The sequence below is a fragment of the Nelumbo lutea genome, chromosome 3, assembly GCF_056320005.1.
Source record: "Nelumbo lutea isolate HS-2025 chromosome 3, American lotus-T2T, whole genome shotgun sequence".
Lineage (NCBI taxonomy): Eukaryota > Viridiplantae > Streptophyta > Magnoliopsida > Proteales > Nelumbonaceae > Nelumbo > Nelumbo lutea.
Genome location: NC_142686.1, coordinates 74,706,016 through 74,732,228, shown reverse-complemented (window position 1 = coordinate 74,732,228; position 26,213 = coordinate 74,706,016). Strand labels below are relative to the sequence as shown.

The 26,213-nt window shown below is 39.3% G+C and overlaps 1 protein-coding gene across 2 annotated transcripts in view; it reads right to left on the bottom strand.

The window, feature by feature from the left end:
- Window positions 1-15,136: 15,136 nt before the first annotated feature.
- The window catches only part of LOC148865491 (protein CYTOSOLIC ABA RECEPTOR KINASE 5-like), a 42,291-nt gene continuing 31,214 nt past the window's right edge, over window positions 15,137-26,213 (bottom strand). For both annotated transcript variants that reach the window (XM_088976724.1, XM_088976723.1), the window contains exons 6-8: window positions 16,514-16,646; window positions 16,327-16,413; window positions 15,137-15,469 (exon numbers count right to left, since the gene is read on the bottom strand). In XM_088976724.1, coding sequence (XP_088832850.1) covers window positions 15,338-15,469; window positions 16,327-16,413; window positions 16,514-16,646 — 352 coding nt within the window. In that variant the 3' untranslated portion in view covers window positions 15,137-15,337. The remainder of the gene's footprint in view (window positions 15,470-16,326; window positions 16,414-16,513; window positions 16,647-26,213) is intronic.

Below are 26,213 nucleotides of genomic sequence, written 5' to 3'. Positions count from 1 at the left end.
TTGGCCCATTCAGTGTTCAATGCTTAACTAGTTTCCGATCTACTGCCCAGTTGGGCTTCTTTGTATGGCATGGGACCCAAGCATTAATCTACACACTAGCCACATGGGTTCGGTCCAGCCTTTATTACAAGGCCCAACCGAATTTACTGAAAAGCTCAATGAACCCCTGAGCCTATCACATGGACCCTATGGGCCCAACACTTACATTAAGTGGTCCTTGGGCCAAGCCATCTTATAAAAACCTAGGGACTGTGGGTAGGTGCAAGATTAGCCCATCAGGTACTATCCTAAATGGTCTTACACTTAACCTATCAGCCCTTAATGATCAAGCACTGCCCGACAAGAGAGGACCTCTCCCTCGGCTGCAAGGAACAGTGTCGCACTCTCCACTCACATGGATCCCGGGAATTAAAACCATTTTAAAACATTTTGTAACCATACAAATATATATATGTATATATTAATTTTGCAAAACATAATTCCAATGATTGAAATCAACTGCCAGCAGTTTGGTTTCCATCAGAGAGAGTGCATTCCCAATCATTACCTTTGTCCAACAAAGGGGCTGATCCTGTCACTATGATCTCCCACTCAGATGAATTCTCAGACTGTCCCAACATACCCAGGTTTTGATCCCCGCTAAGGATCTCATTGTTTGGCATATCAAAGATAGCCCGATCCGACACCTAGTGAAGTGTCATAATCAAGTCTAGGTGTCAGGTATAACTTTCCAGTTTTGCACATCTGTCTCCAAGGTCCAGGGCAATACTAGAAATCTGGTCTAGTCCAAGGATTCGAGTAATCCCATACTGCATGTGCCTTGGGTCTTACCCTAGTGGCCGAGACAGGCCATCCCAACACTTGGTGGCACACCAGTATCAGCCTTGGCAGGATAAATCTCCCCAAACTTATCCAATGGCTGTGAACATTTAAAACTAACACGAGTCTCTATAAGTGTCCAGTTTTAGGGTTTTATACAGAATTATACCAAACAACATGAATCAAACATGCACTTTATTTATTTATACTAAATAACAAAAGTACACCAAATCGGATTGAAGCTAAGGGCATACAAAACTATCTAACAGCTTCCACTTGCACTTAGGTTCAATCTGGTACAAGTCGGAGTCCCATACATTCCACGTGTTTCTCAAACACCTTCTATGTCAGTGGCTTAGTCAATGGGTCTGCCACATTATCCGTTGATGCTACCTTCTAAATTAGGATGTCCCCTCTACCAACGATCTCTCGTAGTACGTGGTAGGTCTCAATCCTGCCATCGGAGCCCTTCTTTCTGAGTATAACCTTTTGCCACCAAACGAGCTTTGTAGGTCTCAATCCTGCCATCGGAGCCCTTCTTCCGCTTGTAGATCCATTTGCAACCAATTGCTTTTACCCTGGAGGGTGGATCTACTAGAGTCCAGACCCCATTGGTCTCCATCGAGTCCATTTCATCTCTCATGGCCCCCACCCACTTCGGGGAATCTATGTCTAACATAGCTTCTGCATAATTTATGGGATCCTCCTCACCAGTCAAGGCTTCCACCAGGTAACTATCCTGGCCATAACCATATCGGACTGGTGGCCTGGATACCCGAGTGGACCTTCTAGGTTGGTCACTCCCTAGAACTTGTGGGACATCTCCCACTGCTCCTGAGCTCTCCTCATCAAGAACTATTTCCTGATGATAGGTGTCCAGGATGTATTCGATTTCTAAGAATTGGGTGTTTCGACTGCAGAACACTTTCTGCTCACTTGGGTCATAGAATAGATAACCCACCGAATCTTTTGGGTAGCCTATAAATAGGCAACGACTGGTTTTGGATTCTAACTTGTCCACGCTTGTTCTTTGAACGTGTGTAGGACAACCCCAAATCTTCAAGTGTCTTACACTTGGCTTCCTTGCAGTCCATAGTTCATATGGAGTTTTCAGAACCGATTTGGTTGGAACCCGATTTAGTACGTAGATAGCAGTCTTTAATGCTTATCCCTAGAAGGATGTGGGTAATTCTGAGCATACGAGAAGTGACCAGACCTTGTCCAACAATGTCCTATTCCTCCTCTATGAAACACCGTTGAGTTGAGGTGTGGCAGGAGGAGCTAATTATGACACTATCCCGTTGTCCTTTAAGTAGTCCCATAATTCGTCAGAGAGATACTCGCTACCTCAATCTGATCGAAGAGCCTTAATTTCTCTCCCTAACTGTTTCTCTACTTCCTGTCTAAACTCTTTGAACTTTTCAAAGGATTCAGACTTGTGTCTCATTTGGTACACGTAACCATATCGTGAAAAATCATCTGTAAAGGTGATGAAATACACGTGTTGATTTCATGTCCTAACACTAAGGGAACCACATACATCAGTATGTATTAGGTCAAGTGTGCCTCAGATCTTTCAAGCTTACCGTCAAATGGCCGCTTAGTCATCTTACCTTGAAGGGAGGCTCACAAGTGGGAAGATTTTCTATGGTTAGAAAATCCAAAGGACCATCCTTTACTAGCCTTGTGATTCGGTCAACACCAATATGGCCAATGCAGTTTCACAAATTGCATATCGCAGAAATCGATTTCTCCATCTGCAAATCTCCAGCGCCGCCTTCTTCCTTCTTCTTTAATCAAGAAAATAAAAGAAACAGAAATCCTATTTTTATTAATTAATTAATTACATTCTTGATCAAATCCTATACATTCAGTCAAGAAAATAAAAAAAAAATTATTTACAGCCGAATTAAATAAAATAAAGAAAAAGGGTGCGCAGACCATCTGCGCCAAATCTGCACTGCATTCTCTAGGTTTGAACAGCCCATTAAAACAAAATAAACAAAGAATAGTTCTAAATAAATTTTGGATTTAACAAAAATTAATTTCAAATCTATCGCCCTTAACAAGAAACGATTTCTTGAAATAAAGAAAACAATATGCACAAATCTTGGCAGAACAACTTTTGTCCATCTGCGCAGGTTCAGATCTGATTTTCTTTTGGTTCATGATTTGAACCTATGGCTCTGATACCACTGAAAGAATGGTAGGATCCATCTTATGGATGCCAAAAAGATTGCAAAATGGGTGGGCAAATTTCAAAAATTTTCCTACCTTCTCACAATTGGGAATCGTATTCCCTAAATTTAGAATACAATATTCAAGGATCCTACTTGAACCATAATCGAACCAGATCTGAACCAAAAAGAAAAGGGAGGATTATACATGATCCAAAGAAACAGTATCTCCCAAAGTTGGTGTTCTTGCCCAAAAAGGACACCAAGATCCGCTCCAGCTAAAAATGACACAGCTGTAGGTGGAACGGAACCAGTAGAGTGCATCCTACGCACTGGGATCCATCTCAAGAACCCTCTGCAAACTCTGAGCACCAAAACTTTTACATTCTTTTCTACAAGACTGATGTCAAGAATTGATTTCTTGATTTCTTTCTTCTAAAAGATCAAATGTTGCAAGAAGGAATGGCGGCGGCTGGAGGAGAACTCCTAGGACGAAGATGGCTGAATTTTTTCCTCTTCTCTCTAGAGTGTGTATGAGATCTTATCTCAATTCGCAGGATGCTTTCTTGCTTGAACCCTTGGTTCAAAAATCTCTTTTTCTCTGTTTGGGTTTCTTCTGTTTCTCTTGCTTAAGAAACCTCCTAATTAGGAGTTATCCCAATCCAAATCTGTATTTGGATAGGGGATTATCTTAATCCTATCTGCATATTAAGTTAGCTTACTCTCGATCTTATCAATAGGTTACCAGATTCAAATCTGATTTGAATTTGGTCCCCAGAGTGGATAAGGTTAAAGGCCCAATCCTTTTGCTAACCTTAATCTCAGATCCGCCCCTTAGATGGGTGATCATATCAGCCCAACTCGAAATGGGCTTTTGGCCCATTTAGTGTTCAATGCTTAACTAGTTTCCAATCTGCTGCCCAGTTGGGCTTCTTTGTTTGGCATGGGACCCAAGCATTGATCTACACACCAGCCACAAGGGTTTGGCCCAGCCGTTATTACAAGGCCCAACCGAATTCACTGAAAAGCTCAGTGAGCCCCTAAGCCCATCACATGGACCATATGGGCCCAACACTTACATTAAGTGGTCCCTGGGCCAAGCCATCTTATAAAAACCTAGGGACTATGGGTAGGTGCAAGATTAGCCCATCAGGTACTATCCTAAATGGTCTTATACTTAACCTCTCAGCCCTTAATGATCAAGCACTGCCCGACAAGAGAGGACCTCTCTCTCGGCTGCAAGGAATAGTGCCGCACTCTCCACTCACATGGATCCCGAGAATTAAAACCATTTGCAAACATTTTGAAACCGTACAAATATATATAGATATGTATATATTAATTTTGCAAAACAAATTTCCAACGATTGAAATCAACTGTCGGCAATTTGGTTTCCATCATAGAGAGTGCATCCTCGATCATTACCTTTGTCCGACAAAGGGGCTGATCCTGTCACTTGATCACCCACTCAGATGAATTCTTAGACTGTCCCAACATACCCAGGTTTTGATCCCCGCTAAGGATCTCACTGATTGGCATATCAAGGACAGCCCGATCCGACACCTAGTGAAGTGTCATAGTCCAGTCTAGGGGTTAGGTGTAACTTTCTAGTTTTGCCCATCTATCTCCACGGTCCAGGGCAATACTGAAAATCTGGTCCAGTCCAAGGATTCGAGTTATCCCATACTACATGTGCCTTGGGTCTTACCCTGGTGGCCGAGACAGGCCATCCCAACACTTGGTGGCAAACCAGTATCTGCCTTGGCAGGATAAATCTCCCTAGACTAATCCAATGGCTGTGAACATTTAAAATTAACACGAGTCTCTCTATAACTGTCCAGTTTTAGGGTCTTATACAGAATTATACCAAACCACATGAATCAAACATGCACTTTATTTATTTACACTAAATAACAAAACTACATCAAATCGGATTGAAGCTAAGGGCATACAAAACTTTCTAACAGTTAATTGATTGGATCATTTCTTCAATTTCATGTGATGTGTGGATGTTTGATGTACTGCGACCATGGGCCATAAACACTTGGCCCGTGATGATACGTTAGTGGCTCTTGCACACGCCATGGCTGAATGCACATCATTGCCATGGTGTCCCATACGGTCATTGGATGACCCCTTCCTTTCATGGTGGGACCCATAACCCTGAAAAGGGACGCGTGCGGAAACCCTAGCTGAATTGGGCCACCTCAAATCTGACTTTATGAAAGTCAATGGGAGCCACTTTGGTTTGACCTAAATTAGCTAGGGCATAAAATTTTGTTCCCTCTAGCAAATATGTGTGCGTGTGATAGGGAGATTCATGTGATGAACTCTCTAAAGGCCTTCTGTCATTAGCACGATGATGGGTCCTTCAGTAATGAGGAAACGCACCATAAAATTGAGCTATCCATTTGTTGTTGGGTCTGTCAGAGTCTTTCATAAGATGATAGGGGCGTCATAGATCGATGTGGGAGGGGCTTCACCAGAAAATGGAAACTCTCTCATGGTACCATGGCGTAACCTGAATATGATGGGTGAGCACTCACTAGAAAAAAAGGTTTATCTGAAAATGGCTCTGAACCTTGTCTGGTAGAGGCCAAAGGGAAACTCATGCGATGAGTGGATATGAACCGTCACAGAAAGGTGGTGGGGTTATGCAGCTGAAACAGTTGGTTCCACGCACCCTATGTGATTTCCCACATTTCCAGAGACATTTTTTGTCATCTCCATCACTGAAATAGGAGGGAAATCTCAAAAATGAACAAATGGAAATGGAACATAGATTAAAAGCCATATCTATGTAGGTAACATGAATCAAACTAAGGTTGTGGACTAATGTTTTGTTGTTTTATGAGAAAATGGCAAATGGACAATTTTCTAAGTTGCATGATGATAACAAGCTTAAGGACCCAAACTATGCCGATAGGTATATAAACCTTATGCTGGTCTTAACTTCTGAGAAGTTGGATAAGGTAGTTAAAAAAGCCTACCCCGGAGCGTTCGGGTGATAGGGCTTCTGATGCCCGAAGGGAGGAATTCCAAGATTGGGAGGATAAAAACTCCCTAGCCCGTTGCTATGTCATTTCCTCCCTAGACAATCCAATATAGAGGCAGTTCGATCAGATCAAACTAGCCAAGGACATATTGGATAGTTTAAAGATGATGTACGAAGAGCACAATCCTTCTACTCGGTAGAAGGTCTTGAAGTTGTTCATGACCACATAGATGTCCAAGGGGCAGAAAGTTCATGAACATTGTCTTTGGATGATGGGCTACATCAACGAACTTGAAGCCCTTGGATCCGGGCTAGATCTTGCCACGCAAGTGGATACCATCTTTAATTCTCTGCCTCCTTCCTTTAATCCGTTCATAATGAACTACAATATGAACAAGCTGAATGTTAGCGTTCAGGAACTCATCAATATGTTGTAGAGGGCCGAGGATTTGATAAAAAAAGGATGAGCTTGTGGCTATGCTTGTTGAAGCTAGCAAATTGGGCAAGAAAAAAAGGAGGCAAAGAAGCCTCAGAAGAAAACTGTCAAACCTAAGAAGCTGAAGAAAGACAAGGCATCCGATGCCTGTCACTTCTGCAAGCAGGCAGGCCACTGGAAGATAAACTGTCCCGCCTACCTGGAATCTAAGAAAGGTAACTTCGAAACTTGTGTCATAGAAACTAATTTGTTAGTCACTTTTGTGTCCTAGTGTCCGGGGCTTCAACTCATGCGTGTAATTCACTATAGGGGTTCAAAGTTAGTAGAAGGCTAAGTGAAGGGGAAGTGACGCTCTTCTTGGGAACAACTGCAAGTTTTGTAGCTAGGGCAACAAGAAACATATAATTAGTTTTTAGAGAAGGAATTCTTGTACTTAAAGATTGTCTTTATGTACAAAACATAAGAAGAAATTTGATTTCTGTTTCTAAACTGTGTGCTTATGGATATACTGTTTATTTTAGTAATATGATTACTTGTTAGACAGTTTTGTATGCCCTTAGCTCCAATCATTTTTTATGTACTTTTGACTTTTTGTGTAATTAAACAAAGTACATGTTTGATTCATGTTGTGTGGTATATTTCTGTGTAAGACCCTTAAACTGGATACTTAATGAGACTCGTGTTAGTTTAGAACCTTCACAGTCGTTGGATAAGTTGGGGGAGATTTATCCTACCAAGGCTGACACTGGTGTGCTGCCAAGTGTTGGGGTGGCTTGTCTCTGCCGCCAGGGTGAGACCCAAGGCACATGTAGTGTAGGATTACTTGAATCCTTGAATCGGACCAGATTTCCAGTATTGTCCTGGACCTTGGAGATTGATGGGAAAAACTATAAAGTTACACTTGACCCCTAGACTTGATTATGATACTGCACTAGGTGTCAGATTAGGCTGTCTTTGATATGCCAATCAGTGAGATCCTTAGCGGGGGTCAGAACCTGGTATGTTGGGACAGTCTGAGAATTCATCTAAGTGGATGATCATAGTGACAGGATCAGTCCCTTTGTCAGACAAAGGTAATGATTGGGGATGCACTCTCTCTTATGGAAACCAAACTGCCAGTAGTTGATTTCAATCATTGGAATTTTGTTTTGCAAATTTTATACATATGATATATACTTATACGGTTTCAAAACGTTTGCAAATGGTTTTAATTCTTGGGATCCATGTGAGCAGAGAGTGCAAAACTGTTCCTTGCAGCCGAGGGAGAGTTCCTCTCTTGCCGGGCAGTGTTTGATAATTATGGGCTGAGAGGTTAAGTGTAAGGCCATTTTGGGTTGCACCTGATGAGCTAATCTTGCATCTGCCCACAGTCCCTGGGTTTTTATAAGATGGCTTGGCCCAGGGACCACTTAGTGTAAGTGTTGGGCCCATAGAGTCCATGTGATGGGCTCAAGGGGTTCACTGGGCTCTCTAGTGAATTCGGCTCGGCCTTGTAACAAAGGCTGGGCCGAACCCATGTGGCTGACGTGTAGATCAATGCTTGGGTCCCACGCCATACAAAGAAGCCCAACTGGGCAGTAGTTTGGAAACTTATTGAGCATTGATTACTTATTGGGCCTAAAGCCCATTTCAACCTGGGCTGATATGATCACCCACTTAAGGGGCATATATGGGATTAGGGTTAGCTAAAGGATTAGGGTTTTAACCCTATCCACTCTTGGAGACCAAATTCAAATGTGATTTCAATCCGGTAACCTCCTGATAAGATCAGGAGTGGGCTGAACTAATCTGTAGATAGGATTAAGATTATCCCTTATCCAGATACTGATTTGGATTGGGATAACTCCTAATAGGATTAGGAGATTTCTTAATCACTAAGATAGGGGGAAACCCTAATCTTGAATTACAAGAATTCAACCTAGGGTTTTGCAGTAACAGCTTCTACAATCTAAGATAGGATCCCATCTTCCTAAGGTTGAAACCCCCACCAATGTGTAATGCAGATAAGGCAACAATGTCCTCAATGGCGATCATGAACTCACCGAACACACCCATGAATGTGTAGGTATGGCAGCACCAATGCTCCAAAAGGGGTTTCACATATTTTACCCCCTCTTTACTAGGAAGGTCCATGAAGCAATCTGCAAAATGCCAAAATCTGGAATCCCACAAAAGACAACAGTACATGGGGTTTTCTAAGATGTAACGTGCCTAACTAGAATAGCTATTAGGTGATTTCGAGCTAATAGGCAAGGGGCTGAGAAGAACCCAAATGAATTATCCTTCACACTCGTAAGACTTAATCAAAATGAAAGTGATTACGGGACCCAACACACAAAAATCAATACACACCACTAACCTCTTCTTACATCGATTCCCTACAAACCTCAAGGTAGGTCTATGGGCAGAATGCTTATCAGTAAGTTCCCACTTACCAATAAACAGGGGGGCTAATGTAGGTACATTGTGATCAATCAAGCCGTCAAAAGCAAAAGACACCAAACCGATGCCACTTGAATGTTTGCAATGAGTTCATCACTCATCGGTTACTTGTGATGAGCTTATAACTCATCGAACGCCTGCAATGAACATATGACTTATCGCACAATCGTGATAAACTTGTACTTGACACAAGTCAAGATAAACTTTAGCTAATGTAAGCCCATGATAAAGTTTAGATGCGCACAGTTCTACAATAAACTTTGAATGTGCATGGTTCTGCAATGAACTTCGAATACGCGTGGTTTTGCGATGAACTCGAGACCATTACAGAACTGCAAGTTACTGTGAACCAGAGTTAAATAATTGTTACACGTACTAAAGGGATGAGAGATTCATTATATGGATGGCTGAACCCTGCAGGTAGGTTGGGCAAATTTTCAAAAATTTCTCTCTCCCATATGGGAATCACATTCCCTGTTTTAGAAAACTACATTTTCAATGATCAATCTTAAACCCTAAATCAGACCAGATATAAAACCAAAAGGTAGGAGAGGGATATACCTGATACAGAGTAGCAGTAACTCCCAACAAAGGTGTTCACACCCAAGGAAAACGCCAAAGACTGCTCCCACTGAAGATGACACAGGGTAGGGTGGAGCAGAATCAGTAGGTGGTTCTTCAGCAAGAACCATACTCTTCAGCAAGAATTCAATAGAGGGTGAGTTAGCATGACTTCATATCAGTTTTTCTCCAAAAACAGATATTAAGAACGTTTCTTGATCGCTCCTACAAGTAGAGATTGAACAGGCTATGGTGGCAGCAATAGGAGAAGGCAAGAGCAGAAGATGGTGTCAATCCAATTGGAGTTGTCTTCTCTCTTGAATGTGTAATCTGATTGGGGTGAATTGGGGTTTGCCCTCCTCCTCTATTTATAGCCTTAAAGAGAGGTTCTCCTAATCCCATTAGGAGTTTCCTCATCCAAATCTTGTATTTGGATCTATACTCTCTTTAAGAGATAAGGATAAACCCTTATCTTATCTGCAGATAAAGATCAGCCCTCCTAATCTAATTAAGAGTTTCCTGATCCAAATCTCTATTTGGATCTAGACTCTCTGAGTGGATAGGTATAACTCCTTATCCTATCTGCTGATTTAAATCCCAGAACCGCCCCTCTTTAATTAATCAAATTAAACCAATTCGAATTGGGCTTTAGGCCCATTAAATCCATGTTCTCACTTATCCTCCAAACTACTGCCTAGTTGGGTATCCTTGTATGGTGTGGGACTCAAACATTGATCTACACATCAGCCACATGGGTTCAGCCCAGCCTCTGTTACAAGGCCTGGCTGAATTCACTATAGGAGATAGTGAACCCCTGAGTCCATCACCATGGGCTCTTAATGGGCCCAACATTTACACTAAATGGTCCTTGGGTCAAGCCACCTTATAAAAACCCAAGGACTGTGGGTAGATGCAAGATTAGCCCATCAGGTATTACCCTCAATGGTCTTTACACTTAACCTCTCAGCCCATAATGATCAAACACTGCCTGACAAGAGAGGACCTCTCCCTCGACTGCAAGGAACAGTGTTGCACTCTCTACTCACATGGATCCCGGGAATTAAAACCTTTTTGCAAACATTTTGAAAACATAAATATATATATATATATATATATGTATACCCTTATATAAATATATTTTGCAAAACAAATTTCAACGGCTTAAATCAATTGCCGACAGTTTTGGTTTCCATCAGAGAAAATGCATCCCCGATCATTCACTTTGTCCAACAAAGGAGCTGATTCTGTCACTATGATCACCCACTTAGATGAATTTTTGGACTGTCCCAACATACCCAGGTTTTGACCCCCTCTAAGGATCTCACTGATCGGCATATCAAAGATAGCCCAATCTCACACCTAGTGCAGTATCATAATCGAGTCTAGGGGTCAGGTGTAATATTCCAGTTTTGCCCATCTATCTCCAAGGTCCAGGGCATTACTGAAATTTTGGTCTTGTTCAGGGTTTCAAGAAAACCCACACTGCATGTACCTCAGGTCTCACCATAGCAACTGAGACAAGCCACCCCAACTAACTTAGCGGCACATCAGTGTCAGCCTTGGCAGGATAAATCACTCCAGATCTATCCAACAGCTGTGAAGATTCTAAATTAATCTCATATGTGTCTAGTTTAAGGGTATTACACAGAAACACACCACAATAACATTAATCAAATATGTACTTTATTAATTTACAATAAATGTCATAATGTACATCATTCTGATTGGAGCTAAGGGCATACACTATCTAACACGTACAACTTTAGGATTACGCGAGTGACAATGTGCCATGTAGGTTTAGTAAAATACAACTATTGGATGATGATGTCACCAGTGCCACGTCGATTAAGTGGGTCACAAGAGGTAGCGCACGCGGATTTTGAGAATCCTCAAATGAAACGAAAGTCAGCCATTGAGAGATCTCGTAAGACATGTGGCGAAACCCTAGCAGTGCCCCTTAATGACCGACAACGGAACTAATATTCCCTTTCCTAATGAGAGTCAAATTCTTTTAACGCCTTCCTTTTGGGACCTTAGGATCCCACCTTATAAATGGAAGCCCTCCTCACAACGATTCATTCAATCATCGATTCATCTAATCATTGGATCATCCGATCATTTTACTCAGCTATCTCATCACTCCCATTTGCCCTAGTTTTCTAGTTGATTCCTTACCTCTGGTCTTCCTTTGTCTTTCAAGGAGACCACTGCCACATAGCCTAACCACAACACTTACAAAAGGTAGATAGGCTTTTTATAGCTGAGCAAAGAATCCCAATCTAAGTTACTTAGAGGTGTTCTTACATCAAATCCTTCCAATTTTAGGGTTTCAAAATCGACTAACCTCTCCTCCTGTATGTCATAGGTTGAGAAGGTATCTTGATATTTTGATTCTCCTTCTCTATATATAAATAAAAACCCTCTTTGATCATATCTTCTGCAGGGATGATCACCCAAGCTTCTTCACTTCTTTTACCCCTCTTTGTCTTGCTTGATTGTTTCCAAGCAGTCGACTAAAATGACTTGGCAGTCGATTGATAAGCATCTTCTAGTCGACTATCTTGCTCTGGTTAGTCGACTATAGGTATTAACCAAGTATTCTTGGTGTTTCCCAACGATTTTTTTCTTATGTAGGTCACTTGAGTTTCCTTTAGGATCCATTTAACTATAGCCTTATCTGGGTTCCTTTTAAAATAATAAAAATGAGCACTATGATTCTTTCTAAAACAGTAGGAACGTATTGCCTTGGTTAAGGTTAAGGCTCTTACCATCTTATTATCTTGACGACAAAAGTAACCTAAGCTTCTCAGCAGTAGATCCGCAAGTAATTTTTCTTGTACTTGGACACTAATTATAGTCATGACTTAGATCCTTGACTTACTTTGTCTAGGTTTTTGTTGGAGAGACTAGACCCATGGTTCACTATATCGTCTGATTGGTTTATCATATGTGAGGGACATTGACAATAGTTTTCTTAGGCCTTCTACTCTTTTCTTGACATAAACCCATTTGACTAGTAAGGAATTCCAATTCTTTTCTGTTGACTTTATGCTTAACAATTTTCTAATCTTTGCTCTTCTAGAAACAATCTTATCAATATCCATTAAAGGGATTTTTCCATTCTTAAAAATAATTCAAATTTTCTTCAACATGCTAGAAAGCTTACCAAAGATAGCAATAGTTATTTAAGCCTTTAAATGGTCAAATTTCTTTAAAGTAGTCGACTACTAAATTTTTTATAGTTGTCTATTAGATGAAGGAATCTTTTTTTTCTCCCATTAACTAGTTCCTCCTATTGATATCAACTTAAACTCTGTCTATCCAAGTTAGTCAACTATGCATTTTTGGATAGTTGACTACTTCTCTTAAACAAGGCATTTTTATGCCCTGATTGTTACAAGTAGTCAACTATGCCTTTTGGGGTAATTGACTATGTCTCTCTGTCTTCTCTTTCACAATTAGTTGACTATATATGTTTTGGTAGTTGATATGTCTTATAGTTCGGCGTATCATGTTTCAGTTGACACAGTAGAGCCTGGGCAATCATGATTACAAATAACCAAACACTTAAACCTTAGAAATTGTTAGACAGGTGACTCCAATAGTGTCTCGTCCAGCAGAGGTTGTTGCTAAATCTATTCTTTAACCACTACTTTTCTTGGCGGCATCTTCTTCTCAAGACGAAATTTCAACTGGAGATTCTTCATGTAAAGTAGTGGTGGTCGTGTTCTTGGCTCTGAAGTTGAGAAGGAGACTAAAGATTATGGTTCGGTCAAGAAAACATGGGGCAGAAGATTGATCCCTTTTCCCATAAAAATGAACTCTATTTATAAAAGGGGAGAAGGGCTTATAAGTGAATGGAATGAGGGATTCCGAGATATTCCTAAGGTGGTTAATGGCTCAAATGCCTAGGTTAATTCGATGGATAGGCACCAGATCATAGGGTGGGGACCAGTTATTAGCCTGTGCAGACTACAATTACCACTTCCTCTACAATCTTACGTGTTGTGTGTAGGGCATTTATGTAGATCTCACATGCATGTACAACATCTCTATCTTTTGTAGGCTTTACTTTTATATCACAGCTTTGCCTTGGTCGAGGACCATGGTTTATTATATATGAGGATGATGATCATGATTAGCTTTCATTGTGTGACCGCGATTATCCTATGATAGATTAATTGCAATAGCATAACCATGGTTATTATCCTGTGATAATATAATCATGATGGTGACCGTGGTGATTCCGTGATGGTATGATTGCGATATATACGTCCCTCCCACACTCGGAGAAATTCTTTCTTCAAAACTCCAACTAAGTACACTACCACCCACCCCTAAGAGAGCTTCTCTATGCTTTTTTCTTTTCTTCTTTTACCCATTCAACGCCTCAAATCCCCCCTATTCAAAGAGTGGGGAAGTCTAAAACTTTCCAATTGAGAATAATTTTGAATCTAAACCATTCTTTATAAAGGTCCAAGCTAAATTCAAACCCTAAACACATTTCACTTGAATTTGCAACTTTTAGTTCTAAACCCTTGAAATTTTGTGTAGTGCAATTGTAACTACTTTTGAACCATTTTAGAACATTACACGTTTCTAGTGAGTTCAAATCAACCCCCCCCCCCCCCCACAGTACATCCCCACCGTGTATTAAAAACATCTCTTGATGATGACATCATCATTTCTGGTATTACCATTGGGAGATGTTCCCAATACACAGCAGGGATGTGCTGTGAGATGTTGTGGGGGACAATCTTGTACAGGCTGATTTGATCTCGTTTCTAGTGTGCTAAATTTTGAATCTCTATCAATAATGGTCGAGGATCCTGAAATTTTGGAGAAGAATAACAAATGTGCAAGTCTCACTCCTAATTCATGTTCACGTTATTTTCTCCACGGGCAATGCCAACAGAAGCAAAGCGTGAGAATCTAAAAGCTCAAGGTTGGCATTTGTCAAAAATGAAAGTTCAAGGAACGAAGTATCATTACCATAATACCATCAAAATATAGTGACAATTGTAATTTATCCAATTAAGAATAGATCATTAAAATCAATATTTTAAAAATACTAATCAAATAATGATATATCAAATCCATTTGCAACATTTATACCAAATTTGATTTTTAACTTTTTATTAATTTATAAAAATAAGAATAAGTCTTCTATAATCTCATGCATCTAATTTTACTTTAAATTAATTTATATTTTTATAACTATTAATTAATAATTTAATTTAAATATATAAAAACATATTAATGGCTTTTATGCGTGTAATAATTTGTAAAATTCTATATAACGTTTTTGACTCTTGATTGATACATTATATCCAAGTGCTGAAGTGCATATGAGAGGCAAGGTTCAAAATATTGATACGTCGGTAGGGGTGTATCGGGCAATAGATACTCATTTTTATTGCTTTTTTTTTTCACAACCAGTTAAGGTGAGGGAGGGGGTGGTTTAGGGCTCCTCTACCCCCTGAACCAGTCAGACCTCCAATACACCCACTGTAGGGGGCATATGAGAGGGTCCCGACGTGTCGATACTTTGAATCTTGATGAGATGCTGATATATTAAGCGCTAAGCAGTTAAAGTGGTTAGCCCATATAGTCGTCAATCGTGACGAACCAATCACATAAAGCAGAGAGCGATAAAAAAGAAAGAAGAATATTGACAACCCTCCCATACAGGCTGGCAACCAAACATATTGGCAATCTGCAAGAACCCACCCGATCTTTACCCATTCATCTTCGAGCAAACAAATAAAATAATAGTATTAGTAATACATACAAAGGCAACCTTGGCTAATAGGCCAGAGAATAACGAAACCACACTACACAATGACACAAGACGCAGAATTTCAACATGCGCAATAGAAAACAACCCGATGCCAGCTTCCCTGAATCTTAATTCTCAGGTGCTGGTGCTGGTGCAGGAGACTTTTGTGTGAGAAGTGGCTGGAGAGCCTTGACGACTATACTCATGTTTGGTCGGAACTCGGCCTCATACTGCACACACAAGGCTGCCACAGCAGCAAGCTGGATCAACAAAAATAACCATCACATGTCAGTTATTTCGAATTGTAAAGACTCCTAATAGTACTTAAATCATACATAAATGCATGCCTTGCCAGCTTCTATCAACGCTTCACATGTGTGGAAGATCATTATGTTGCACATTCCAAGGGGCATCACAGCCAGTGGGATGACATTAAACATCCAACCAAGAGTACACGTGCAGTTTTAAATGACTAAGGAGGTGTTCGACAACATGATTGATTTTGTTTTGAAAACAAAACTGCCACATTAGTAAAATTATATTGTTTTTGTTGATGTGGCAGTTACTTTTGTTTTCAAAAATAAAACCAAGGTTGTCAAAAAACACTACTCTAAATGTGTTCATTTTGGAAGGAATGATGTCACAAACACTCCACAATCTCCGCTCAACAATTGGAAGCAGGAAGATACTCCTCGATTTCATATCTCTAATGTGGACCATATCATTTAATGACCAAATCCCAGAGTTAACAAATAAGTTACTTCTCCAACTCAATGGTGGTACACAGTTTACGAAACTCGATGCCTTGGGGTCAATTGGTCAAATATATAATTGGACATGAAAATTCTATCCACTGGAATGAGGTAAAGATCTTGCTCTGTCTGAATGTAATATATACATTCAGACATTGAAACAGATTAATCGACACTTCTAAGAGGAGATCCTTGGTTGCACGGAATTCCCTGTATATCTGTGTCATTAGCTATGCAATGGAATTATTCCAGAGATATTGATTAGTTGATTTTAAAGTCTACCAACGTCTACCTATTGGTTACAACATTATTGTAGTAGTTTCTGTACATGTCAGAAATACAAACTATGAGAGAGAGAGAGAGACCTTAGCAACCCCTTTTGGAGGATATTCACCCTTTAACTTTGGATCCACACATTGTTTAACCTTGTCCTCACTTAGTCTTGGAGTTGCCTGGTCAAAAAAGTTCTATTCAGTTCAACATTAAATGGTTCTAATTTCAAAAATATTTTATTCATGCATAGTAATGTTTTGACAAAATTAGAGTACTCACCCAGGTGACAAGAGATTGCTGCCCACGAGGCATTGTATGATCAACAGGTTTTCTACCAGTAAGAAGTTCCAGAAGGACGACACCAAAGCTATATACATCACTCTTCTGTGTCAACTGACCCGTCATTGCATATCTGCATTAGGAATCAGGGTTTGCACATCTTGTCATCAGCAAAGGTTTTCTAAATAAGCAAAAGTAATTTTTTATGAAAAATAAACAAAAGCAATTTATATTAAAGAAATTGAGAGATAGACCAGAGGAGGCCACTGCTTAGTGTGATGGTAAAAGCTCAAGCAGCCAAGAATGAGAATTGCTTGTTTGAGACTCAACACGCAAAATACCAGAGGTTAGGTCTTATATTAAAGAAATTAAGAGATAGACCAGAGCAGGCCACTGCTTAGTGTGATGGTAAAAGCTCAAGCAGCCAAGAATGAAAATTGCATGTTTGAGACTCAACACACAAAATACCAGAGGTTAGGTCTTTTATCTAGTCCACCTCCCAAGACTCCAGATAACTGGGGCCAAATTTTGGCAGCCTTTTAAATTAAAAGGCAGATTAGAAGACTGAGAAACACCGCCAGTATAAGCTTGTCTTCCATCATCAATCCCAAGCGCAGATAAAGGAGGGTTACATCAGGTTGGTAGCCGGCACTAAAACTTTTGCCAAACTTTCTTGATCATGGATCCTGAAGTGTATTTTTTGTGCTCAAGTTAGAGCGTTCTCTGAAAATGACGGGTCGGTTTAAACATGAATCCTGTTTAACCATTCTTTTGTTTAGTGCCACATCCATTAGCTTCTTTACCCACCCCCACCTAGAAGGATGTGGGAACCCTTGCCTACTTAACACCACTACTTGGTGTTGTGGCAAGTTGCTTCCAGGGACCATTTAACCGATTATACTATCATTAGAACCAAAGATAGATCTCCAAAGGAGCTACTTGTGAAATCCATAAACAGGATAGATGATACAAGATTGGGGGGGGGGGGGGGGGGGGGTTGATAAAATGAAGTAATTTTATTAGAAAGTGGATAAAATCAGGTACAACTGTGCAAGTCTCATGGAGAGGTGCGACCTCCAACATCATCAACCAGCATCTTTTCGATCTAGTTTTTCAAGAAACACATGGCAGAATAAAAGCTTACTCATTTTACAATAAAGGAAGATATAATCTCAAGGAGACTAGGTAAAATTTTCTAGTAGGAGGCCATATTTGTAAATTGTGATATAAATTGAGTCTGAACTTCCGTTTCCATTATTGGATCAGGATAATAGGACACCACATGATATTTTTTATAACAGACACTTACATCTATGAGTCTGAACTTCCATTTCCATTATGGAATCAGAACAATCCTGCCAGCACGCATAAATAGACCCAACAATTACATATTTATCTATAAGATACCACATAGTAGTTTTATATTTTTTTATTTTATGATAATAATAGTATTACAATAAATTATTCATTTTGTGGGTTTATTATACTAGTTTCTTTTATTATTTTTTATTTGTTTGGGTTCAATTGACACACAATTTAGTGACAATCTTGAACACTTTTAAAACCTAAACCAATAAGAAAGGAAGAGATTGAAGATTTTATCCAATTGACAAATAAAAGCACACATAAAATATCATGTTTTAATGAGGTTCATGGTTGTTTCATGAGGACCATTGTAATTATTGCTTAAAGATTAATGCTTATTGGTATGAAGCATAGGAAACTACCCTAGGATTTATATTTTTTTATTTTAAAAAATCAACACCTAGGTGACAAGGCAACAAGTCGCCCTCTGTTGCCCAACTTCAACTTGCCACCTCGAAAACTACAATTGTACGTATGCTACAGGGCTGTCAATGGAGTCTGTAAATCTGTAACTCAATTCAATTCCAACTCCATTATTCAGATTCCAGTGGGATTTTTATATAATTGGAATCATATGGAGCAAACGAAGCCCAATTATTACTGCACTTCAATCTAATAACAATCCAAATCCAATTAAATTATATATACTCATGGTTCCCAAACCATCTTTGACTCAGACAGCCAGACCATTTGGCCTGGAAACCATCCAGGCAACCGATTACATTTCACCCCTGAACCATTCCTTTGCCAAAAACTGTTGACTTGGTCAGTGACCCACAGACCCAACTGGTCGAACTGTCAACCCATTCAGCCTAGGCAACGTCTTTTCTGTTTTATTTAATTATTTTTATTTTTTTTCACATTGCTACAGGTTGTCTGTTCAGACTGGATGGTCGAATTGCTGGCCCGAAAACCGGTGGCAAAACAGTTCCAGTTCTGGGTTGGTTTTTAAAACCATGTATGTTTATTATTTATAACTAAATAATATATGCTTATTATTTATAATTAAAACAGGTAAAAGGGTACACTTTCCCATTACATCGTTACCATGTGTCCCTGTTAGAAAGATTAGAATGTCCAACTGCCTAAACCCTAAACCCTTTTCATTGTTCTGCCTTTTACCTCAGCGCCTCTGCCGACTACTGCTCTGCATATCAAAATTGAAGATTCAAAGTTCTAAAGCTGACAGCTCAAGTGCTCAACAGCCAAGCCTCAACCTATTGCCATGGGGATAAAGTTGGTTCACAAAGAGCTCATTCATGGAATGTGTGCCTTGTAGGAATTCTGGTAGGATATACTTTCTGGAGGAATAACAGTATGAAGTAAAATTATGTTGCAGTAAAATTTATTAGGAATAACAATATTAAATGATAGCAAATCCAGATGGAGATATTAGAGTGACTCAGGCTCCTGGATCATAGTCTGGTTGGTCGTTTATTTAACTCCGATCCAGACGTGGAGAAGATTGAAGATTGGGCTGCTGCTGCTGAGTGGCAACATGGGAAGCCTTTTTAGGTCAGACGTCTGAATACTGGCTTCTTTTTGTTCACTTTCATAAGCGTGGAGGCAAACAATGTCCTAAGGAGTGAACAAAATAAGTTTCGCTATCCTGACCTCAGAATTGGAAGGTCAAATCCTTTAGTTGGAGTAATCAGGGATATGGGTCCTTTAAACATGGTGTGGATTACTGTCTGGGATCCCTTTGAATGTGTGGAGTCTTCAAACCTTCAAGGCTATAGGAGATGCTTGGGGAAGATTTAGATTTGTTGATCCTAGAACAATCTCATGGAGGAATTTGATTGTTGCTCATATTTTAATCAAAACTGATGAAATCCACCTTGTCCCAACACCCCTGTCCCTTTGATTCGCTGGTGAAAGTTTCAACTTAAGACTGGTCATAGAAGGTTCATACCCAGTAAGATGGACTGAAAATATGAAGAGGTGGAGTGTGGAGGCTAAGGTCTGTCTGCTATCTGGTGGTTTTGGAGGGAAGACACAGTCAGGTCAAAGGGGAAGGGTGCGAGGTTGGAGACAAGGGCATTTTTGGAAGTAAAAACTTTAATGGTTTGGTTGGGGATGTTACCTTTGGGTACATCGAGATTAATGATCGAAGAGTCCCAAAAAGTGTTGAAAGTGGAAGGGCCCGTGTGAATTCAAGTGATGAGGCATTTACGAAGACAAATGGGGCTATTAAGGGTTGCCCTTTATTAGAAGGCAACAGTGATAGGGGGAAGGATAGTCCTCTGGGACACGAGGAAGATGAAAAAAGGGAGAGGGTTGGGGCGGTTAAAGAAAAGGTGGGTTTTGGAACTTCAGAAGACGAGGAGGCGTCTTGGACTGGAGGTAGTGATGGAAGGCCGAACGTAGTTCATGTCTGGAGAGTCAGGCTCCTTGACAGAGACAAAGTGATATCTAAGAAGCATTATTGCAGGTTAAGGGTTTTGAACAAGAGAAAACTCAAACATAGTTGAAGATCTGGGCTTACAGTTCAATTTCAGAATACTGGTAAGTGGATCTTGAATATAATTGCTAAGGCTGCTTGTGAAGATTTCAAGAACAGAGCTCAATATGGTAGTTACAAGAATAATTTCGATCCAAAGGAATTTAGTGGTGGAAGAAAGGAGACAAGATGGTCAGTAGACAGGTAAATTTATTTCTTTCGGTGATTTCGTTGTCAAGCTATCTCCTAATTCATCTCAACCATGGAGAATGGATATGGAGGATCAAAACGCTGGCTGTTTAGAAGGCCAGAAGAAGGGAAGGGAGGGGGGCTTGGAGGAAGCAGTAATGGAGTTTGACATAAAAAAAAAAGCAGTAATGGAGTCAGAAAGGTGGGAAGGAGAGGGCAAGGAAGTAATGTTAGGAAAGAATGGTTAGGAAGGAGGCAACAACAAGAGACCAAATGCAAATTGTTGTGCTGACTGCTGAGGATTCAAAAGAGACTTTGAACAAGGACGGGGAAACTGTTTCATTAGCAGAGTGCAAGGAGTTCCAAAAGCTTGAAGTTGCAATTGGGAGGATTGGGGTCGATCTAGGTCAGAGAAGAAACGAGAACAAGGAAGGAGGCATTTAACCTCTAGAAGAGATGAAGAAAGCCAGAGAGACAAACAAGCTTCATTTTGTCCACGTAATGAAGGATTTTCAAGGCTAAAAAACAGGTTTATTGAGGCAGGTCCTTCCAATAAATATAAGAGAGTCTACAAGAGGAAGAGACTAAAAGATGTAGATTAAAAAAAGAAAAAGGGTGATGAAAGGAGGGGGGAAGAGTTTCAAGCTACAGCAGGGGAGAAAACACCGACTCCAGCAAAGGGAAGGTCTGGAGTTTAGGCTAGGGTCAGGGAATAAGGAGGGGGGTAGAGTTAGTGAGAGTTGTTTCACTTTGTGTCAACTAGCTGGAGAGGAGAAGAGAGATAAAGTGGAGATTAAGAGCTGGTTGACAGGGAGGTTAAAATTGGCAAGAGCTTAGGTTTATTTTTCAGGGGAGGTGAGGAGCTCGCTACAGAGCTTTTGAAGTACTTGAAAAGAGCAAAAGGGAAGAGAGAATGAAGAAGTTGGTAAGGAAGGAGGAAAGGTCTGGGATGAGAACGACGACGACAGATATGATGAGACATTTAAAGCCGAAGACTAGATGTTTTTGCAGTGGGGGGTCTTTGTTTTCATCGTGTTTGATTGTGTCTTTGTTGTCCCTTCTGTAGCTGGTTTTGAGTGTTATCTTAGCACTCATGTCTGGTTGTAATCAGTTTTCATTTCTTTCAATAAAATTTTATTTTTAATCTTCAAAAAAACTAGTGAAGCTGCCACCGTTCCCATTCTGCATTTCAATGCCTGCTGATGCTGACTGCTGAAGAATTTACAAGAGAAGTCATTAGAGAAGTGAGTAAAATATTGGGGATTTGTTTCATAGGGGGTGAGGAGTTTGCAAGAAAAGTCTTGAGAAGTTGAAGAAAATGACTGCCACTTTTGAAGGAAGAAAGTTTCAGAGGTAGGAGACAAGGTGGTCAGGTGGTGGGAACTGAAGACTTTACCTTTTGTTCTTCTGTGGGCATAGGAAGAACTGTAATCGAGTGGAGTGAGTTCTAATTTCAGAAAGTAGGGGAGGGGGATTTGTGTTTTTGTTCTATGAGGTTGCATTTGGGGTTTCTTTTCTTTTCTCTTTGGGGTGATTTCTTATCACCTTCCTTTGTAATCCTTCTTTCTTTCTAATGAATTTTCTTTTTCATTTATTTTCAAAAAATTTATCTGTTATGTTTTCTTATTAGGTTTCTATGTTCGTATATAGTATTGATGTATGTTGTCTTTTGTTTTTCTGTTTGATTTGAAACAGTACAAATCCAGATTCTGGATTAGCATGGCAATCTAATAATGTTTATTTTGAAGGGTGACAATTGGCATGAATTTCTTATCTTAAAATGAGCAACTGTTCCTTAGAATTGGCCATTATATATTGATTTGGGCCATAAAATTAACTAAGGAAGTCTTCTGACTTCCTGAGTTTTATAATCTATTTCCTTGTAGTAGATCAAAGCCTATCCAAGCCAAACCATCAATAGGAGATGAATTAAATCCGATAGCACAGTGGATCCAACAGATTTGAATTCAAATCTACATGTCACAAATTTGATTGGATTTTTGAATCGGATTCGGATGTTCAATGTGTATATCAAATAGAACTTGGATTTCGTAAATCCAATCCAATTACAGCTTATTCCTCATTATGTCTGTCTATTGTTTCTTGCCCCTGGCAAGGTTGTATTTTCTTCAGACCATCAAATAATGCTTGGAATGATTGGTGTTAAAATATTGGGGTTAAAAATGCAAAAACTTGGGATTGTGCTTTTTGTAGAATGCCAAGTAAAATGCCAAAACATGATTCGTGTAGCCAACCAAAACAGTTGGGATTCTGCTTTTTGTTCAATAGAGAAGAACTGCCATAACAGACATTTTCCTCCATATATGGCCTAACTTCACTGCCTTACTAAGATCATTCTTCTGGTGCATAGTGGCATTAAAGAGAGGATTGGGGAAAATGCAATGAGTTTGGTTATTAGTTAGGGATCAAGTAACTCAACAGCCTAACAAACAATATGACCATTGTTAGAACATTTATGGGAACTGGGAACATCAGATTTTATAGTTAAGATGGGTCTTCATCAGGTTGAGAAGGTCCCATGGTGCATGTTATGTTTTAAATGATGGTTTATGAAGCATTTAATAGAAAATTAAGTTAAAAAAATGCATTAAAATCAAAAGCTTTCAAAATAAGTGTAACTAATAAATATATGATATGTAAATTTAATAATAATAGGAATGCAAATCAGGGTACACTTAGGATTGGAGACCAAGAGATAACTTAATGTAACCTTTTTCCAGTACCTTGGTTCAATAATTCATAGCATGGACGAGATTGAGGAGAATTCTGGACATAAAATTAGAGTAGGAAGGACAAAATAGAGGGATGCATCCAGAGTTTTATGTGATAGGTGAATACCACTTGGATTAAAAGGAAAATCTATAAAACAGTATTGGGCAGTCAAGAAACATTGCAAAAATGGGTGACGAATAAATGCATATGCTGATGGAAAAACTAGAAGGATAAAATAAAAAAATCAAGTCATTTGAAAGAACCTAATAGTATCTCCAATAGGTGATAAAATGAGAGAAAATAGACTAAGATGGTTTGGTCATGTGCGTAGAAGACCATCAACAGCACTTGTAGGAAGAAGTGATTTGTTGAAAGTAGAAGGGGGCAGAACGGCTAGCGGTAAACCAAAAAGGACATTGGTAGAACTATAGTCAGAAATTATTCGAGTGCCAAACAATTTAACAATGGATATGGAATTAAACAGAACGGATTGGTGAAGAGGATTCATGTATTGGCCCCATATAGTTGGGATAAGGCTTGGAGGATGAAGATGTAGCCAACCCCAGACAGTTGGAATAATTCTTTGTTGAGTAGAGAGAAAAGCTGTCGTAACAGGTATTTTCCACCATATATGGCTCTGCTTCACTGCCTTACTAAGATCATTTTTTGGGTACATATGGAATTAAAGAGAACAAAAATTTGTAAAACAAATGAAAAACAAAAAAGAAAAATGCACATGCCTATCCCCAAAACTTTTTTTTTTGGTAGACTCTATCCCCAAAACCTCTTATTGTCCTGGTTCATTCATGAATTTCAGATTGGTTATAAAAACTGTGTGGAGGTGCCTAGCAAACACCCATATGATGAAAAATTGTATGATTAAATTAACTTGTAATTAAATAGAATAATAAAAATGGTTCCCCTTATAAAATACAAAATACATATCAATCTTCTCAAATATGGGATATATTATTTGATAGGTTTCTCAGAGAAAGGATATTAGTAAGTTCATTTACCAATATTTGTTTAATCACCAAAGCATATGTGAAAGGGACAGACTTCAAACATACCACAGCCAATAATAACCACCATTTGTCAGGAACTATATTTCCACCAAGCATACAATACATGATTAAAGAATGCTATCTGATTAGGATTGGAGGAGCACTAGTCCACTTTTCACAGAGTCAGCAGAAAGGCTTACGAGTGGATATTCCTAAAGAAGGTTTCCAAGGGAAACCCACTGAAAGGTTTCTTCTAAGTTGAGAAAAAGAGGTAGTTGATGAGACTAGAAAATGCCAGTAAAACAAAATGGAAATGGGTTATGTAGAAGTCAATAAAACTCAAATCCCCCAAGGGTCTTCATAGAAACAGAGAGATTAGGATAACCTAATCATTTGCTAGTACTCCAGTAGTTCCCTAGCTGTTCATGTGACTCATCTACTTCTTGTCCTAGAGAACTAAAGTTCTAGTTTACGACATTCTGTCAATTTAAAGTCTTCTTAGATTAAACAATGGATATGGATAAAATACGAAGTAGGTAAGTACCTTTAGAGGTGAAAGCATTGGCTTAATTTCATGATTTGATAATACAAGAGAAAATGGCTGTCTATACATTCAGAAGTAACAAGCCAGAGGCTCCCAAGTACATAACAATCTCTAGCAGTTGCTTAGCTGCTTCAACATACTCCTTGACCAATAATCCAAAGCAAAAAAACATGATTAACTTCCTTTGTAATCTGAAGCCTTCATAAACTACAGAATCATCATCATTCGCCAATCTATTCTATTTAAAAGCCATATCCACTGTTAAATGATTAGTGCTTAAATCATTTCTTACTACTTCTACCCACATCTTTTTTAGTCTACCCTGAGCTCTTCTAGCCCCTTGATGTGTAACAAATCTCTTCTTCTAACCGATGCAGTTGGTGGTCTTCTATGCACACTCCCAAACCATCTTAGTCTACTCTCTCTCGTTTTATCACCCATTGGAGCTACTCCTAGGTTCTTATGGATAACTTCATTCCTAATCCTATCATTTCTAGTTTTTCCACTCATCCATCTTAGCATTCACATTTCTGCCACATTCATTTTCTGGACATATTGTTTCTTGACTGCCCAACACTCTGCTCCATACTGATGAGAATAAGATTTTCTATTTTGTCATCGATGAGAATAAGAATAAGAATAATAGAATTGCTTTTGGAATAGGTTCAAGTTCCTTTTCTTTTTGCCTTATTCTTTATTTTCTACTTGATATGTTGATAAATTTCAAAATTTCAACTTTGCAAGTGTCAAGACAGAATGCTGACTTGGGAATGGTTCTCTTTTGTTGATTTGTATCTTGTAGTCAAGGTGACGCCTAGGCGAGCACCTAGGCATGTAGCTGCTTTTTGGGTCTTGCCTCGCCCAAACGCCATATTATGTATCTATAACATGTTGTAATTTTTTCATATTTAATATTTTTTATATTTTAAGTCTATAATATAAATATAGACATGATGCACCGAATCAATATTTTTATTTCTTTCATATTATAATAATTTTTTTATTAATTTCTTATCTTTTTAAGATTTATGATAGATAAAATATTCGAAGATGAGTTCTAAGAGATATAGATATGGTATTCAAAAACGAGTTCAAGAGATATCCTCGTCAAGTTCCAAGTTGTATGTCTTTGAAGAAGGCAAATCAATCACAGAAAGTATACTTTTCGTTCTTCTTCTTCTGGAACAAAAAACAGGGGCTTCGCCCCTTCTTTTTTCTTGTTTTGAAACAAAAACAAGGGCTCCGTCCCTTCTTTTTTCCTCCTCCTCTCCTTCTTCTTCTGCTGCTGCTGCTGCTAGAACAAAAAACAGGGGTTCCACCCCTTTTTTTTCTTTTTTTGGAGCAAAAACAGGGGCTCAGCCCCTTCTTCTTTCCTCCTCCTCCTCCTCCTCCTCCTCTCTTCTTCTTCTGGAACAAAAAATACGG